This window comes from Podarcis bocagei (assembly GCF_964188305.1).
Source record: "Podarcis bocagei genome assembly, chromosome: 12".
Taxonomy (NCBI): Eukaryota; Metazoa; Chordata; class Lepidosauria; order Squamata; family Lacertidae; genus Podarcis; species Podarcis bocagei.
In genome coordinates, this window is record NC_138137.1 from 38,253,339 (window position 1) to 38,273,564 (window position 20,226).

Consider the following 20,226-nt stretch of genomic DNA (forward strand, 5'->3'; position numbering starts at 1 on the left):
CCACCAGGGGTGCGAGTGGTTGTTTTATTTGGGACCATATAAGACCAATATTGCACACTGTTCACTGCCTATATGCTACCAGGCACAATTCAAAATTTTCTTGTCCAGTTAAAAAGCCCTGAATTATTTGGGCTCCATGTACTTGAAGGAGAACCTCTCCCATTATCTGCTGACCTGTGCCTTAAGATCTTCTGAGGAGACCTTCCTTGCAATCCCACTGCCAAGGATACCATATAGGGAGGTGGTGTGGAGAAGGGCCTTCTCAGTTGTAGAGCCCTTTCAGCACAACTCTGTCCCCCTAGAGGTAAGGTTGACTCACTCCTTACTGAATTTTAGGTGGGGTGTGAAGACACACCTTTTTAATCTGGCCTACAGGACAGAGTGATGCCGTCTACTTTTTAGTGTCTTCACGTTAACAATGCTGAACACTAGCATTTTTAGAAATTATATTTTATTTGATACCCGTTACTCTCCTTCTGATAAATTATTCGTTTGATTTTGCTAGTATCATTGTTTCAGCTCATTTACCTGGGATTACCTTGAAATCAATGGGACCAGCTTCTGAGCAGACATGCATACCATTGAGAACAGTTCCCAGATTTTAAAAATACCTCTTCTCTTCCTGTGGAACAAGATTCATTGTGGACTCAGCTGAGCATTTGATTAGAACGATGTTCAAAAAATACGTCCCTCCTCAATACACTTAATCCTTCACCCACTTTTCCAACCACAAAAATATGTACAGGCCTCAGCGTACTCAGAAGTCTGTTCACATATTATTGCAAACTAACAAATTCTGAGACAGTACATGCCACCTACCAGCCTTTAGTCTCTCTCCTGGTCTAAAGTCAACAGTTCTGCTTAGAATCTCTTCATTTCTCTGTTGCTGACAGACCATGGCTATTATAAAGAGATGGCCCTGGGGGTCCAAGCCGTGGGTCTCCTGCCCCACTACTGACCCCTTTTGTGAGTTGTTTCTGGCTGTGTTGTCTAAATGAGCGTTGCCACATGTTTCCTGGCAGCGCCCCTTTGCCCTTGACAGCTCTTTGGTGGGCAGGAAACGTTCTCAAATGAAACATGCTGAATCCATCCCATTATGCAGAAATTTCTAAAGATGCTGGTAGTTTTTGACCTCTCTCTTTTCACCATTATAAAAGGAGAAGATTTTTATTTAGAAAAACAACTTTCAGGTAGCATAGTAAATAAGCACTCAGCCTTATTTTTCTGTGCCAAAAATAGGGACAAATGACCCCCTAGGACAGTGTTCCCCAACCTTGGGCCTCCAGCTGTTTTTGGACTACAATTCCCATCATCCTTGACCACTGGTCTTGCTAGCGAGGGATGATGGGAGTTGTAGTCCAAAAACAGCTGGAGGCCCAAGGTTGGGGAACACTGCCCTAGGAGACCTCAAGATGTTTGCTGCTTCTTTCTGTCTCTTACATTCACTACCCTGGAATAAATCTGCTCTGTTCCCTGTGGTTCCCTATCAAGAGCCACTAGCCAAATCAAATCATCACCGTTATGTCTGTAAACATCTCTTAACGTCCCACTGCAACTCCTAACATCACATTTCTGTGTTCCATGTAAACAAGAAAAGCAGAGAATCCTCAGGTTTCCCCCCCTCCCCTTCAAATAAGGCCCTTGTTCCCCTGTCCTCAAATGTGGTCTGTTAATTGCTTCTCCAGGAGCAGACTTGGGTCATCCTTTGAGAATGAAGTTGTTATAAAACGGCTGCGTTGACAGATGGTACAAATGGCATAACTAATCAAATCTACCATGGTGTTTTCATGGCAATGGGGAATTATCGCTGTGCCAGTAAATGAAAGGCTTATTAAATGTTGTGTTCTAAGCAGGAAATACATTGTAATGATAGCTTACAGAGTCGTAATTTGGGGATGCAACAATGATTATATGCTCTGTGACGGATGGTTCTCTGACATATGCCTTGGAAACATTTTGCAGATAGCTTCACTTGGAGCCAAAACTATCACTTCTGATAACGCAGCTTTTCAGTAAGGCTTTTTAGGTTCACCAGTGCCTCAGCAGAAAACGTCAAATAAGCAGTGCCCTTAGGTCTTTCAAGTTCCTTAGGGCAGAGTAATCCAGATAACTTGCTTGTTCCACATGTTTTGGTCAGGAATTATTTCAGTTCCTCTCATGCAGTGTAGGCAGGCAGTTAATAGACAGAGATTTCCTGCTTCAGTAGTGCAGAAAGCTGCCTTGATTTGTGCAATGGGACTTAACTTCCTGGTAAGTGTGGATAAGACTGCATGCTAAACCGTGGTCTAACACCGTGTGTACACATCTCCGCGCACTGCCTCTCCCTTCCTCTCCCCCGCCCCTAGTGCAGGACATCTGCCTAGTTTAGTTTCATATTCATCAAAGACTCTCAGCTGAGGGTGTGAGCCAGTTTTTGTGGCTTATAACAAGCCATGGTTGATGAAACAAAATAAATGAATGTGTTTTGCTTTTGATATATTTTTTTTAAAATGCAGGTTTTGAATAATTTCTGTCAATATAGCACTGGGTTGATTTCTATAGTTGAGCAACATCTCATGTGTAAGTTGAGCTTGATTACTCCACACTTTCTTGCTTAATAACTTACATAGTTGCAGCACTTTCCTGTTCAAGATCTCAAGCCACCTTAAAACAATTAATGGCAATTCTTGCGCTGTTGGATGCTCCCTGGGAATAATTAAAGCACAATTCTACCAGCTGCTTTGAAAATGCACTCCTTGTATATCATACACTATAATTTGGTGTCAACCTCATTAATTTTCAGTTAATTAGGGTAAAAGTTTATGGGCATCCCACGTCTTTGCAATAAAAATATGAAAAGTTCAAGGAAAGAATTTCTTCAAAAGTTGCTTTTGAGACTGTTTTGGATGGGTTCTTGCCTAAAACCTGGCATGCACTGATCAGACATTTATGGATTCCTTGATATCTCTGATCGCCTAGTATGATGAAACAGAGCCGTATTGCTTGGTACAGTGTGTTCTTTGTAGTATGGCTTTATACAAAATGAAGGGAAAATGCTGGACAGAATAAATTAAATTGGCTTAAATCCACAGGCTTGAGATCAAACCTTAATCTCCTGCTGCATAGTAAAATGAAACAATTAACTATCCATAGCAAAAAGACACTGACATGTCAAATTGTCTAATCGTGAAAATTAGTTCCTTATAGGGAGAATTAATCATTTTGACTTGGAATATCATCCTAAATGAAGTGAATACTCTGTTGATCATAAAGGTTTAACAGTAAAGGACTTACTTTCCCCCTCCCTCTCCCCCCTTCCCTCTTTATCCAACCAATCTATTTTTCATTTGCATCCGGATCGCTTTAATCCCTTACCATCGTTTAAAGATGTTCCAGTGGATTTGATCGTCATCGGCAAGACTGGGTAGATGGTGGATGCCCTGAAGAGGTAATGTTTTGACATCCCATATTTAATAGATATTTTTTGTGAACAGCTGAGGCAATAAATACATAAACAAACAAACAAACCTGAGATTATGGTCCTGATCCAGAGATACAGCTTTCCCCTGCTAACCAATGTTGAAAGGAGAATTTGGGGGATCAGCTTCCCCTGGAGATAATCAAGGTTGACAGCTGAACATCTGCTCCATCACTATTGCCATGAGCACCTGATGCTGGTTACAAGTGTGTCTCTCCCTCACATTCCCTAACAGCATCTTTTGGGCATGGATGCTGAATCCCAGAGTATTGTCCATGCATAATGACCTTGTCATTTTGGAACGCATGCTAGAATAGCTGTTAATGACATTTAAAGATGATAAGTAGGTGTTGTTGTTTTTTAAGATTTAGCAATGTTTCCTTTTATTAGTTATTCATGGTATTGGAAAATATGAGGTGTGTTATAAATGCTGGACAGTAGCAAAATGAGTGGCTTAGTACCAAAATACTAGCCTGCCAATTTTTTTGTAGATACTGATGGACTAGCCCTGGATTATGTTTGGAAGGCCTAGGTCTCAACTTTAGAGTGTTATGGAAAAATCTAGGTGCAAGGCTGCTCAGTCACCCATCTCATCGGGCAGAGCCCGCAGGTACCTGCGGAATAAAGGAAGAGGTCTAGTCACCAACCAGAGCAAATAGCTATAGACCAGAGTTTATTGTGTGACAGGTTCAAAGAGGAATTTTGAACCCCGAGGATGGGGTGACAAGGACTTTTAAAAGTTTCTATCTTATCCCAGCATACAGTTCATTAAGCATCATCACTACATCATTGCTACATTAGGAAAGGGGAGGGTTATACATGGTTAACGTAGGAGGAATGTGTTGGGGCAACAGGTGGATACAGGATATGTATTGGAAAGTACATTCTAAGTACCTACTACAAAGGGACAATAGAACTTTGGTTTGCATAGTCTGCCACCTGGGCAAGTCCGGAGGAGTGCCTTTGCCCAGTGATTGACACCTATGAGTACCTTCCTGTGAGTACGTGACCTCCCGCTTGAGGGATTATGGCGGGGACCGAGTGGTTTCCAAGTCCTTGGCCAATGAAGCAAATTGGCAGTGGAATGAAGGAAACTAGCAAAGGAGTTGATTTTATATGATTTTTAAAGCTAGGTAACTTCCCTGAGCTGTCAAGTCAAAAGGATACATTTAACAACTTTAAAGATGTGTGCGCGCCCCCCGAATTTCCGTAACAAGAGCATGTGAAGTAATGATGACGAATAGGGGTAGCCAGCATGGGACCCTACTATCAGCCCCAGCCAACAATGTTCAGGGATGAAGGGAATTGTGTAGTGCAAGAGCCACTAATGTATGTGGCCCTTACATGACAAATCAGCATTCCCAGCATAGCAGAGAATCTGAGCATGCCCAGAGATCTTTCCCTCCTCCAACCTGGTCACTGCAATTCATTCTCACCCATCTTACAGATTTCCGCACTGCCTCTCCCCCTTTTTTTTTTTAATCAAGGCAGAGAGTATTCTGTCTTGATTTTTTTTTTTTTTTTTAGTCTTGATTTAAGGTTTCCATTTTCACTCACTCCGGTCTGACATTTTGTGCTTGCTTTAGATGCCTGTAGATCAGAGACAAATGGCCTTCATTGAGAACCAATTTTCTCCTTTCTTGTTTGTGTTCCCCCCTCCCCCCCTCCCCGCTCTGTAGTCTAAAGATAAGATTTGTGAGAAGAATGTAGACACGACGCAAATGCCTCCTCATACCACTACTGCTATACAGCAGACAACAATGAGATTCAGAGTTTTAACCACTACCAAAGGAGCCACGACATCCCATCTGCCAACTAGCCTACCCACAGAAGGTAACTTAAACTAGAAGGGGTTATCTGTTGTGCTAAGCTTCCTAGGGCGAAAACCTCACATGACATCAGCACATTGGGGGAAAGCAATCCTCAAGTAGTGATTCTGATCCAAAGATACTACAAACCAAGGGAGGGCCAGTGGCTGAATGCAGACCTCCTGGCCTCTCTCTCTGACCCATGGAATGCTTCATGAGCCACACCCTGCACCCACCATGAGGGGTTCTGTCCTCAAACTCTGATCAACCCTCATGCTTGCCTGAACGGAGGCTAGACAGAGTTGTGTGAGTGTGGAAGGAAAGCACCCTACTGTACAAAGGTAACATTAACATTCTGGCATCACGCAGGGCATGTCATTTTAGGGGGTCAGGGTGAAAGTTAACTTTTGCACATTTCTTCCGCAAGAGATCTTAAAAATACCGTTTTTTGCTGTGAGGAATTCCAAGCTGCTATTATTTTTTGTGATTGGACAACATTTAGCTTTGTAAATATATTTTGATGAAGAAGCACATAAACTACTTTTGGAAAAACAAAAGAATTTTACTTTTACCTTCTGAAAATGACAGGTAATGTTAAAATAACAACAACTGCAAGCACTTGGCAATTTTTTATTATTATTATTTCCATGCAATTCTGCACACAGTTCACTTACCAGGCAAAACTAAATTACATTAATTTAATCAAAATAACTTTTGAATTCCCAAGTCGTGTTACAAGTTCTTAGCACCCCTCATTTGGGGAATTTGAAACTGGACAGCACAACACCAGCTCCTCTTGATGTCAAGAATCTTTAGTTGCTTCAAAAAACTGGAGAATGCTAAATTACTGTATATTTGTAGTACAGAAATGCTCTGAAATTACTGATGTGCACAGCCTACTGTGAATGTGGGACCAAATAGAATACCAAAGGTAAACTGGAAATAATAAGAATCACAAGTAAAGCATTATATCAGATTTTTATGCAAAGTTCTCTTTCTAATAGCTTTGATTTTCTTTTTCTAGATGATACCAAGATAGCGTTACACCTAAAAGATAATGGAGGTAAGAGCAGCTAATCTTTGTGTTCAAATAATGTCAGCTACATTCCATGGAACCACATTAATCTGTCTCAGAGAAACCTTGTCCTGAACCCACAGGAGAAGTCACTTGCCTTATTATTATTTATTTTATTTTATTTTATTTTATTTTATTTTATTTTATTTTTTGGTACCACAATACTATGGAAGACATTCTAGGAGAGTACACAGTACGTTATTATGTTATTGACATTATTAAATGCATAATTCATTTCCCCAATTAGTCAAACATACTTGACACTGGTTTATTGATTTATGGAGTATATGCCCTGCTTTGCCTAACTAGGAAAACAAAGGTAGATGTAGGAAAATACATTCTAATAGAGAAAAGAATGGACTTATTTTGTCAGTCATGCCTCCATGACTTTGGTTGAGGCCAGGGATGGGGACTACCATTAATCCCAGGCCGCATAGCCAGTGATCAGGGGTGGTGGGATTTAAGAGTCCATCAACACCTGGATGGTCTCATCCCTGGCCTAAGCTCAGATCTGATGAACTCATAAAGGTTCCAGAATTCTGTCTACCACAGTTACCCTTTCTTCTGTCTGGTTCCTTAAAAGAGCACTATCTCTTAAGAATCTCCTTCCCACCCAAGGTATCTTGTTAATGCATTTCACATCCTTGCACACTCCCAAAAGTTAAGTGCTCATTCCCTGTGTTCATATGGTCACAGAGGTTGCTGTAGCTTCTATTCTCTTCTTACTGTTCAAGCATGTGCCTCTGATGTTCCTAGTGCAAAACACATTTCACTTGCAAACTACTTCTGTGTCCAGGACCTGTCAGCTTAGGCAGGCAAAGAGGACTACATTGCTCAACTCCTGACACTATAGAGGAAATTTGGGACAGAATAATAACATTGATCAGCCAGCAACAACCCTCCCATCCCTATTGATGGACTGTAGCTCTTCATCAGTCAACCACAATTAATTCTGTGTTTCAGAATGTCAAGGATGCTTTACAAGTCAGTAATCCCCCCCAACTCATTCTTTCCTTTCCTTTCCTTTCCTTTCCTTTTCATTTCATTGTTTATTTTTTAAGTTCCGTTGTTTGTGTTCTGCTAGTAACCATGCTTCGGAAGTGGTTTTTTTCTTCCCTTTTCTGAAGACAGAGCAAATCAGCCCTTAATTGCTTCTCATCTGTGCTTCATTCTAGCACATTTCACAGCAAAGGTCAGAGTGTTCAACACTCAGTATGTCCTGATTGTGGCTTTCTAGGTCTAAAGAAGAGTTGCTGCATGCAATTTATGATACTGGAAAACAGTCATGTGTTGTTGTTGTTGTTGTGTTAACAGAAAGCAGCAATAGATCTTTTCCTGTTATGGACTTCCTTTTCCCCGAAGGAAGAAATCAAAGCAAAAGCAAACCAAGTACATATAGTGATGATATATGAGATCAGATTTCTGAGTATTTCCATGCTAGAAGCGTGTGGGCAAAAGGGCTGGTTGGCTTGCCTCCAGTGACGACCTATAAAACTCTACATTATGCAGCATGGAATTTCAAGTCTGTGGATGGCTGACTTCTCGTGATTATTGTAATCATGCAACTCAGCTTAGAAGCACTTGATTCCCTCCTGCCCTGGTCAGTCTTTACTCAGCTTGTTTACGACCTGAGTTTTCTCTGAATGTCTGTGGGGCACTTTAGCACGGAAAGTCTTGTAAAAGCGGTAGTTATGTAGAGAGCTTTGCTTATGCTGTTGGTTTCTTCCCAGTACTGCTTGAAACAAACAAACAAAATGGGGAGGAAGAACCAAATGCTAACTGCTACCTTTTAAATTGGAGGCTCTGTTCATGGTACATCCTCAATTATGCGCTGCTTTTTATCCTAGCTCTCAGATTAGGCTGATAAAACTTCTCTAGCTGTGCTTTGTTAGCCTTTCAGGCAGTTCAGACAATCCCAAGCTAGACAAATAAAAAGCCATCAGCTTTCCCAAAATAAGACCCTCTGTTAAACTCTTATCGAATTGGAGAAGCGAGTTATATCTGATCAATGAGGCTGTGTCATTACTTGGGCTCCTTTGGGGCGCCACAGTCAATACTTGATTAGAAACAACCAAAGGATTCTTAATAATCCTGCCATTCCTTTCACACTGTAACACTTAAGGCCATAATTTATCACATGGTGACTTAATTACATTTTAAATCTTACTGCCAGCTTAGGTCAAACTATTCTGACCTTTTTATTTTATTTTATATTTATGGGGAAATCACCTGTAATTAAAAGCATTAAACCCCCGTGGGAATGCTGAATGGTTTCTCGTTGTAAATTCCCCATTGCTTTTATTGGCTTCTCCTTTCGAAATACAGTTTATCCAGATGTGTGTTGTCTTTTTAAGGTACAGTCTGTCTCGCTATATGTCCTCCAGCTCAGCTTTTTTGGAATATTGTAAATGTTGATTGGTAGAGGCAGCAAAGCAGTCCTGTCTGGGTCTGCCCTAAGAAGGGGTGAGGGAGAAATTCAGTTTGTCTTTTAATGCAAATCTATTTAGTTTGCACTTCCAGAAGCAATACGTGAACTGAGAAACAAGCTATCCTCTGAAATTCACACTTCTCTGAATTTTGCAATGCAGTTCTCCAGCCCCAAAAATATGTGGAACAAAATTGCACATATATGGGGACAATGTGTATTAAGATGCACGTATATGTGAAAACAACATTAGGATACATCACTTTCAGAAATGTGTATGTTAGGCAAAACTGCATACAAAAATGTGTATTTTAGAAGAGGTGCACTTTTAAAATGCTGTTGAATTTTTGTGAGGACTTATTTTTAATTGCAAAAAAATGTGGAAATCTGGTGAACTGAATTTAAGCTTGGAAGAAGGAGAAACCAAAACTGACAGATTGGTCCACCCCTGCTGAAAATTAAGTCCTATATTGGAAGATTTTTCAACCTCTTGATCCATTTAGACCTTCTGTCCCAACTTTTAAAAAGTGAAATTTCAAGCTAGAAGAGGTTGTGCTAAAGTTTAGTAATAGTTTCTCTTATCTGCAATACTTTGAAAGCATCTGTTGCTCCCCCTGAAAATGTAAAGCCTTGAAAATTATTGTCAGAAAAGTAGTGTCAGTAATTCCAGAATGTTGGTTTAGTAACTCTGCTCCACCACATTGCCCACTACTGCTTCCTGGTCTCATTGCTATCTTCTCATGTTGTTCACCCTTCCTTCTGGCATCATCCCAGATCCCTGCTTTTCCTCCTTTTGTTCATTTCATCAGTCTACTGATTGCTGATTCTTAACTGCACCCGCTTCTGTATTCCAAAACTCTTTTCTGGCACCAGATTCCTTTATCTCAAAGAAGTGTTAATTACTGGACCTATATTCATATGAGCAACAAGATTATTTCTTCTGAAAATGCTATATACCCTTTTGAAATCAGACTCCGTAATCAGTTGCATCTGTAGGAGAATTACCAAAACCTTCCGTTGTAATCAGGTCTGTGCACAAGCAACCCATTTGCATGCACTTCTGAACCAAGAGACAATCAAAGCCAAGCACAAGAGGAAAAGGAAGAGGAGAGCCCTCGATAGATAATTGAATGGTTCAAAATCCAGCCCCAACCCTCCTGAAAGGTGGAGTGGTAAATGTTTTTACGTATTATTACATTTGGATGCCACCTTTCCTTCAATGAGCTCAAGGTTCTCCTCCTCCTCATGCTACCCTCACAATTCTGCAAGGTAGGCTAGACCAAGAGATGGAGATTGGCTCAGGGAGCCTCATGGCTGAGTGGGGATTTGAACTAGGCCCTCCCACATCCTGCTCCAGGAACCTTACCACTATACCATACTGGCTCTCCAGTACATTGCATGACTGTTGAATGAACATCCATCACTTTTTGGCTCATCTCAACCATTTTTTACTGCTAGTGCTATCAGCAGTCTTGTTAACTGCTAAAAATAATATAAACTTGTAAGTAAATATCTATACGTATACATACGTGTGTGTGTGTGTGTGTGTGCATGCACGCTGTAAAATTGCTTTGTTTATTCTCCAGCATTTTCTGTTTTGATATGGCTAGGTTTCAGTGCTTTTTCATGGTGAGGTTCTCGGGGAAGTGGTGCTATTTGTTTCAAGGAATGATGAGCTGGGTGTTTACTCTTCTTTCTCTCTTAACAAAGGGCTTGTTTAAATTCTCTGCCGGAAGAGAAAAGTGCTGAAGTCATTCATCCTGGGAAAGCAGCCTCCCAGATTAATAATCTTTACTTTGAGGAAATTTAATCTAGTCACTCTGATAAATTGCTTTCACTTCAGCTTGTTTCATGGGGTTTTGGAGTTTGCTCAAAAGTGTGTTGGTATAAAATGCCTGGATTTGCTCCAGATTTTTCCGAGCCCCCCCCCCCCGCGCTTCACTAAGCACCGTTTTTGACTGCAGCCTTTGCTGCTGAAAGTGTTCAGAATAGTGCAGAAATTAAGCAAAGAGATTATTCAAATCACTATGGTTTGTTTCCTTAAGTGATGGGAATGTAACTTTTCTTTCTCCTTGCTGGATGCCAAAATCTTATTTTGCTTTGAAAAGCAGTTATATAATTTTCATTTGGTTCATAGAAGGAGAATTCTTTGGATAGTACTTTGTTGCTTTCTGATCTTGCCTTGTAGGCTAATGCTCAGTGATATCCATGCAACATTACTACTGCATTTGGGGGGGCTGGGGTCTTATAATGGAGAAGAGAGAGAGACTCAGAATGATAGTGGATTCATTTCATTCATTCTACAACTGATTTCAGAATGTCCACAGGATGAAATCTGGGTTATAACTGGAGCCTGTTGGTGTTTTCTGCCATCTAAAGTAAGACAGCAGGGGATTGACAAAAGCAGTGAAGTGGTTTTTCTAGGGAATTTTGAATTATAATTTTCCCATGCAAATTTGGATTATTTACATAAGAAAACCCCCCAGTTTGCATCATAAAAAAATGTGATGCCCTGGAGAGTAATCTAATTTAGCATGTTTATTTTACTTGTATGGAGTAAACAAATGTCAAAACTTTGAAACTGCCAACCTTGCATAATAATGTGTTTGCAATGGGCATCCATTCATTGTCACTAATCAACTTTTGAAATGGAAAATCTTCCTTGGAAAAATAAAGCACTAGGAAATTTTCAGCCCCACATTACAGGCAGAAGGGAAATCCATTACTGGATACCCTGCTTGTTTGTCTTTGTAAAGTTAAAAGCAGAAGGGGGTGGAAATAGATCCTGATTGCATCACTGAGGGATCTGGTGAGTGGGTGTGGACTTTTTATCCCAATGCTGTTTTCCTGATCTAACCCTCTCCTCCAAATTGTAATTTCATCCTTAGTGGGGGAAATACAGTTACATAGAAATAGCAGCTTCCAGTGGGGGGACAATTTAGATTGTGAAATAGTACAAAGAAAAAGATTTTATAATTCTTCTCTGGAGTCTCATAGCTACACTGGCTCCTTTAGCTTTAGCATCCTGTTTACTTTGGTCTTCAGGTAGAATTATTTCATTTTCTTGCTACCTGAGATCCTTCAACTGCAGTTGCTAGTAGCTGAATCTGGAAAGTTGTCCAGACCTTCCTTTCCCTGTGTATGTAATAAAAAGGCAACTTACCTGTTTATTGAATTCCTGAGGATGTTGTTTTGTATCAGATGTTGCCAATAATGTATACCAACCTTGTGTTGTTATTGTTATTACGTATTTATTAATACCCCATCTATTTCCCTGACATGGACTCAAGGTAGCTTACAAATAAAAATAAGAACAGCTAAAAACATAGAAGAAAAATATTTTTTATAAAAAAAATGAACGTGGAATGAGAGAGAGAGAGAGAGAGAGAGAGAGAGAGAGAGAGAGAGAGAGAGAGAAATCTATTAAAATAATACAAATAATTACAGCAAAAACAGCACAGCATCAGCGCTTTCATCAAAAGCAGTCAGAGACTTAAGTGCACTCTCTTGTGGTCACCTTAATTGCAAATGAACTTTGCAGAGATGGTGAGGAGTGGAGCCTCAAGAAGCCAAACAGGGTTCCATTGTCCTGGCAAATCCGATAAGCTGTGGTTAATGTAATACATTATTTTCACCCGCAAAAGGTTCTGAGGCTGCTTCTTCCTTCCCTTCTTTTCTACTACTTTGCAAGGAAACTGTCTGGTGCCATCTCTGCCAGCGAAAAGTTTTTCAAAGTTGACAACCTTTTTCATTGTCTGTGCAAACAGAGTAAAAATGATTTCCCTTTTACATTTTAACCTTGAGGTTATCAATTTGTGGGACTTCAGTTATGCAGATCATTTGTTTGTATACCATTTGACACTTACAAATCACACATACACATACCTCACGTTCCTTTTGCATTTGGCATGCTGATCCCTTTGTCCAATATACACGGAGCGCTTCATAAGCAGAGGCTGGCAGAAATACTGACAAGATGTTGGCATTTGTATTGTCTGGAAGTGACAGAATTCTCATTTTCAAACCTGAATGCTAAACACTGTATGAATATCAAATGGATAGGATTAGTTTCTATGGTTCTTACTCCCTTAGCTTGTGGTTTTGTTGAAATCTGGCATTATCTAAGATGTCTGTGGCCTGAATCTCTTTTTAATAGAGCTTTGCTTATATCTACTGTGAAGAAATTTAACTCACACATACTGGTGCCACAGGAAGATTTGGACTGCAAATTGTGAACTCTCCGAAAATGCGTTGGTCTCCTTCTTAGGGACTATTTAGTAGCTCCTTGTTAGTAGACTATTTGGTGGGAATCAGAACTACACCACAAATGGACTGCTTCCGTACCACATTATTAAGAGCTTTATGGTGACAGGCTAGTGTTGCTGCTTCAGGCCCCTCATTTCTGGTGGTGACCTGTCAGTGGATGTTACTCCAGGCAGCACAAAAACAGCAAAAAATTATTGCTAACAAAACTTTTAGAGACCATTCTCTTGCAAAAGAATCCCAGAGCATTTCCCAACATACTATAAAACAACATAATAACAACAGCAACAACCCAATTAAATAAATCAATTTATCCATCAATTATAGAATCATCTAAGAGATTAGCAGTAAGGAGGTCAGGTAGGTAGGGGCTAGGGTATTGTTGTAGATTATTATTATTTTGTATCTTTATTTTGTATCTAGTGATTTGTGTGGAAATCGTTCAGTTTGGTTGTGTACTTTTTGATGTTTAGCTTATTGTTTATGACTACTTTTGTTATGCTTGTAGGTATGTATTTTTTGTATATTTTGCAAGCTGCCTTGAGCATGGTTTTGGCCTTTGAAAGACAGCATGCGAATGAAATGATTGATTCAACAGATCCTAAAACTTCAAATAGCAGAAATTAAATACCCACCATGCTTTGTTGGCAGTTGCCCTTCTAAAACAAGGAAATGGGACACTTGTCTTGAGAACTTCATTTGGGAAGCGAAAGTAAAAAAATTCAGTCCTCCAGTTTGAAAAACCAAAGGCAATTCTGCTGACAAATTCCACTTGGGCAGTGCCAATCTCCCAAGTTTTAGCATCCAGGAGTCTGTGGTCTGTCTGATTTGGATTAGAAGAGAGTGCTTTCACACAGTACTGCTGTGGTCATGCCTGCTGTGTAGCCTATTCTCAAATAAAGCCATGGCCCCAAGCAAGACTCTGGAAAGCAGGTGTCAATCAAGAGCAGCCAGCATAGAGTGGCATTGTTGTGCATGTGGCCTCCGGGCAGCAACGTCACCGCAGCTTACCAGATGGGAGAAGAACACCCTGATGGGTGAACCAGATTTGTTCCATTGGTGCAGCACCAACCTCGCTTCCCGCTTTCTTCTCAATAATCTGCAACATCATCAATGCCATTAAGCCAGGTGCATGCCACCACCCTTCCCTGCCAGCTGTTCCTGGTGCCAGTGCAATGTTTAAAAATGTTTTAAGGGCATGCTCTGAATGCAATAGACATAAGCTTGAAAACCCATGCACCGTTCATGTTTTCTCACCAGGGAGCCACAATTGCATACAGCTCCCAGCTGAGTAGTGGCCAATATAGCCCCTTCCAGGAACCATAGGATTGCACTCCTGGGTTTGAATAATATTCATTCAGAACTCCAGACCTCTTTTGATGACTCTTATTTATCTGGCTTTGTTGGTCAAATGCCCATGCAGTGTTTTATTTATGGCAAAACAGGCTATTCTACCCAGTATTAAGCTTTCAGTATCCCATTAGATGTCCAGAGCATCCAAAACCACAATTGTTCTTTGACACTGGCAGCCAGACGCCAAGAAACTAAATGTACTAAACTTCATGGCATCAGTTTTAAACAGAGTTCTGGTTGGCTAGCTTTTGGAAGACTGTTTTGCTGTTGATGGTACTTGCTCTGATTTGTCTCTTTCTCAACTGCCAACGTATTACAACATGGAACGTGTTGCCATAAAAGTTTAGCAACAGGATGGCTTTCGGCAGCATTTTTATATGGTACTTAGGCACTGTTCCGATCAAAATATTTGAGGACCATTTAATGCCCATCTGCTCCTCTGTAGCACAGAAGTTTGGGAGATGATGCTCTGCACTTGCCCAATTTTATTGACTCTTCCTCAGAAAGATTTGCGATAGCTCGTAACTTGGAAGCTTGCAAGATGTGATGATGACCTGCAGCATTCAATTAATGTGTGTCTGTAGGCAGCGGTGCATACATTAGTGGGAAAACAAAATATAGATTCATTATGTGGCTTAATTTGGAAACGCTGGGATGCCTACATTTCGTGTGCAAAGAAGGAAAGCCCTGCTGGACCAGGCCAAAGGCCCCTTTGGTTCAGCATCCTCTTCATACAGGGGCCAACCAGAAGCCTATGGGATGCCCACTAGCAGGACCAAAGGCAGGACCAGATTCCCAGCAACTGGCATTCAGAGGCACACTGCCTCCAGCAGTGAAAATACAACATAGCCATCTGGCTAGTAGCCATTGAATTTGGCTTATTCTCCATGCATTTTAAAGCTATCCAAGTTGGTGACCATCACTATCTCTTGCAGGAGCGCTGTGTAAATAAGTGCTTTCGTTTGTCTGCCCTCCTTTTTCCATATCTAGCTTCCTTGGATGGCCCCAAGTTCTACATCTTGATCATGTCCCATTCCTGCCTCCCGCCTTACTCTTCTTCTTTCCCTAAACTATATTAATGTTGTTTATTGAGCTAGAAATAAAGAGAGCATTTGGAAATTGTCCATTTTCATTGGCAATATAGCTCACAGGAAAAGAGGCACCTCAGTTTCCTAGGCTAAAACCTTGTTGTGTGTATGGGAAATAGGGAAAGAAAATGAAATCTTGCCAAGCTTAATCCATTTGGGTTGGAGTTATATGGTGTTCTTTCTTCTTTTTTACAGCCTCAACAGATGACAGTGCAGCAGAGAGAAAAAGCGGGACTCTTCACACAGGTTTAATTGTTGGGATTTTCATACTGGTCCTGATTGTTGCAGCGGCAATACTTGTGACAGTTTATATGTACCACCATCCAACGTCAGCAGCCAGTCTCTTCTTTATTGAGGTGAGATGTGTTTGTCATACTAGATCACCAAATCTTCCACCTATAACCTGGTCAGAGGCTGGTCTGCTTCCTGTACAGTGGTGCCTCGCAAGACGAAAATAATCCATTCCGCGAGTCTCTTCGTCTAGCGGTTTTTTCGTCTTGCGAAGCAACCCTATTAGCGGATTAGCGCTATTAGCGGTTTAGCGGCTGTTAAAGGCTTAGCGGCTTAGAAAAAGGGGGGAGCGAAAAAAATCGCAAGACTCGCGAGACGTTTTTGTCTTGCAAAGCAAGTCCATAGGGAAATTCGTCTTGCGAAGCGCATCAAAAACGGAAAACCCTTTCGTCTAGCGGGTTTTTCGTCTTGCGAGGCATTCGTCTTGCGGGGCACCACTGTATGCTGAAACTCTGAAGTATTCTCAGAGTCCTGATAAGCACTGGCTTTTGTCTTTTCCTGTCATGTTGCTATTGTTCTTCTTTGATTTACAATGCTTGGCCTTTAGCTGGGCAGTAAGATAACAGGCAGGGAGTGTATCTCAAGCCAGTTTAACTGCAGTGACAGATCTGACTTGTCTGCTGAATAAATTTATGAGGTCAAGTAGTCTGTCTCCAACCCTGTCTCTGAATCATCTTTGCAATAGTTGACCATATTAATGTGCCTGTGCCATCATGATACACTAGTTAATATCAGTATAACACATGCCATTATCAATAATGGTGGAAATAATTCATCTTAACTCAGTGTTCCTTTGTTGCATATTTTCTGTGTCTTACGAAAAGAAAACACTGAAGTATCACTGTTCCTATAGGAAAGTAGACAGTAGCCTCGTTCCAGACACGGCTGTGGGCAACAACGTGATGTGTATGACTGCTGGTTTCTGTAGGAATTGCATTGCTTTATTTTTCATGCCCTGCTCTTCTTTCCAAGAGGTCAGAGCCGCTTATGTGTGGCTTCCTGGCAGAGTTTCTTTAGGCTGCTTAGCTTCAGCAATAGGGCTGTGTCCTGAGTCTTCAGACCGTTGTCTTTTGCAGAGGCACCATCCAGTGTATGTGGAAGCACATCTAGGTATAGAAGGGAAGATTTATCTACTTCATTCCTTTGCTGTTTGAATGCGCATGTCAGTGTCTAAGGCTAAGCAGATGGCCACTTGTGCGGATATGCAATTCAGTGGATTAACCAATCAGTATGTTGGTCACTCATTTAATGCTTGCATATGCAAGCAGAAGTGTGGATCCACCGCACAACTGCATGCAAGGAACAGGTATGAAGAGAAAAGCCTTTTCATCTGGACAAACTGCTGAATTGGAGTGAAGATTCTCATACCACACAGCACTGCTCTCAGTGTTATTGTACTCTACTTGTGTGGGTAAAGTGGTTGTGCCTCACTGGGTTCAGCTGAAGGTAGAAATAATTCACATAAGCAACACAATCCACCTCCACAGCTACTGGACCATTCTGCATGCTGATCGTCATCAAGGCAATTTCACCATGGGAATGCCAACATCGTTGCTAGGCGGATGGATGGATGGATGAATTAACAAATCAAATGCCAAATGATTTCAATATGAGCATTAATCTACAACCCTAGACTCAAATAAGACTACTTTTGAGTAGACGTGTCTCGTTGGAATCTGCACAGCTCTTTCACCAGTCTGTAGAGCCCTCTTCCTTTAAAGGGTGGAGTGGCTTCATGACCAGCAACAGTGACAGAACTGTGGGGTTGTTGATGGAGGTGGGGAGAGAAGACTCAGTAGTTCCCAAAAATGAAAATGAAATTTGTTTGTTTGCTTGCTTGATTAGCCCTAATACTATCATTTTCTCTTTAATAAATATTGTAATGTAGCAAATTACCACAAGGACTTGTTTAGTAAATTGGTAGTAAAATTGCAAGTAATCTAGTGAAGGCCCCTCGTCATTTACATTTCTCTGCATGCAGCAAATAACAAAAAAAGATGTTTAATGTAATGGAGACACCCCCCCATGATAAACTGTTATGTTTCTGGTTTGGCAAGCCTCTCAGCATGCAGAATAGTTTCAGGCACCCTTTCTGTGTGCATTGGTGGACAAAACGACATGTTTCTGAAATGATCTCCACCGCAGACATTATGAGCTTATTGTGGAATAAACTCATGGAAGGAAATGCATATAAAGAGATTATTTAGAATCTCAGCAAACTAACATTGAATCAGAGCATACACAGCGCTCGTAATTGCTGTAACTGAATTCTTGTAGTAGGTAAAATGTACAGCATTATTGGTGTACATAAAAAATTACATAGCTCCTTATAAGGCATAACAATATGCTTCTCAGTTTCATCAGGAGCCATGGGGGAAATAGTCATTAAATGCCAATATACCCATATTCCTTTGCTTGCGCAATATGAGGAAATCATTAAACCCCAGTGAGCACATCTGTTCAGTTATTCTATCACCAATCTTCTCCTTCATCACTTATCCCCTAATCTTTATCTCCCTGTGGCATGTGCATAACAGATCTCTCCCACTACTTACTTGCTCACAGCATCCAGAACTTACTTTCTTTCTTTTTTACAGTCCCAGTGGGTTGCTGTGCACGCATACAAAATCACATAACACTCCCCCTCCCATTGTTTTTAGTAACACTTTCACCGTAAATAAATACCTTAACTGGCTGTTTTCATTGTTTGGAAGACAAGGGTGTTCTGCAGCCATGCTTGCCATGTGCATTCTGTGGCTGCAGTCCTATATTCACTTACCTGAGAGTCTCATTGCACAAGTCCCCCAAGTACTCAGTGAGGATAACACCTGAATAGACTGGATATCTTTGTTAGATGTTAGAAGGCTATCCAGGAGAGCTTCTTAATTCGATTGGTGTTCTCTGCCCAGTTGGTGGTGTGTTTGCTGTTGTGCTTATAGTATTCATTTGAGTGCATGGCAAAGAGAGAAGCCGGCTGGTTTGTTTTTCAAAAGGCAAATAACAAATAGCTCATTTCTGTTTTAAGGACATCTGGACACTTAAGCAATAAGCTGATCTAGTTGGAAAATTCAGTTTAGTTCAGTTCAGCAAGCTTTGTGTTTTTTTTTAAGATTCTCCCCCTCCCAATATTCTTTATTGAGTTTGATTATTAGTACAGCTATTCCATTCATTCTTCAAAATATAATAAGGTACACAAAGGAAAAACCAGAATAACTCAACTTCACATCACACTTTATCTTAAGTCTTTAGAGATGACTTCCCTCCACCTCACTGCGGGTCCTTACTTCTTCTTTTTCTTTTTAACTGTGTCCTTTCTCAACTTTTAGTTCACTGATCTTACATGGCGTACATTATCTGTCTGTTATCTAATTTGTGAAAATTAATCAAACATATTAAGGATTTTGTTTGGGAACAATGTTTTTCTAAGTATACTCGGTAACACTCCCACTCAGTTTTAAACTTTTGGTTTGTTTGATTCCTGATTACATCTGTCATCTTTGGTACCAATTTCAAAATCCTAGATTCCACCATTGCAATGCAGGACAGAGATCATAAGGAGAACCACAAAAAGCACATGTAGTTTGACAAAGATATGTGTGAAGAAAGTAGATAATGTTTTGTCATAATTGTCCCATGGCCATTTCAGCAGTGCCCCTTTAATCATAGGCCCAGGGAGAATTAAAAGAAAAAGTGTAAAACACATTGAGCTTTAACAAATTAATCTTTAGCTAACTGAAATGCTACCATTTGAACAGCTAGTGTGAAGTAAGACCCTCATTGAAGAAAAAGAAGAAAGCACCCAGCCTCTGCTTCATTATTTCCCTCATTTTCCTAACTGTTTCTATACTAAACTGTCACAGACTTCATAACCTAATGATTACATCACTTAGTTTCCAGAGCAAAGGGGGTTCCTCAGTTACCCTGGTACTCCAGCAGATTGCATAATTGCCTTGTTCTTGTGGGGGGGGAGGGGGGAATGGAGCTAAAATCCTTTCCACTGCCCATAGTTGGAGCTCCATCCTAGAGACATCTTCTGTAGATACATTTTTTAATTTTTAAAAAAGTTCCACTCGTATGCAGTATATAAAATTTAATCAGTGTTCGTGAAGTAGGTCTGTAATATCTACTTCTTCCCCATCCTTTACCTTTTCTTAGTTTAGTAGCTACTGCTAAGTCTAAAAATGATGAGAGATTAATTTGGCTTCTCCTGGACTGCAGGAGTGTGAAGAACTGCAAATCCCGCCAGGACAACTAACTTTTACTTGTATTATCAATTAATAGCTGAAATATTTGAGTTTGGATCGGTAGCTCAGTCAATTGAACTAATAATAGCTCTTATCAAAGTTTCATGGCTTGACAGGTACAATTAGACAACCCTGACTGTTTGCCTATGTTATTATTAATGAGAAACTTCAGAAGCAAAACTTTTTTAAAAAAACATAATATCTCACACATGAAAAGGAGTG

At 40.5% G+C, this 20,226-nt stretch overlaps 1 protein-coding gene across 2 annotated transcripts in view; it reads left to right on the forward strand.

Annotated features, from left to right (window-relative positions):
• Positions 1-20,226, forward strand: part of PLXDC2 (plexin domain containing 2) — a 236,174-nt gene that overhangs the window by 213,333 nt on the left and 2,615 nt on the right. For both annotated transcript variants that reach the window (XR_014000682.1, XM_081163229.1), the window contains exons 10-13: positions 3,367-3,427; positions 5,137-5,290; positions 6,290-6,328; positions 15,665-15,825. Coding sequence is in view for 1 of the 2 variants with exons in the window: in XM_081163229.1 (XP_081019355.1) it covers positions 3,367-3,427; positions 5,137-5,290; positions 6,290-6,328; positions 15,665-15,825 (415 nt within the window). In the remaining variant the exon portion in view is untranslated. The remainder of the gene's footprint in view (positions 1-3,366; positions 3,428-5,136; positions 5,291-6,289; positions 6,329-15,664; positions 15,826-20,226) is intronic.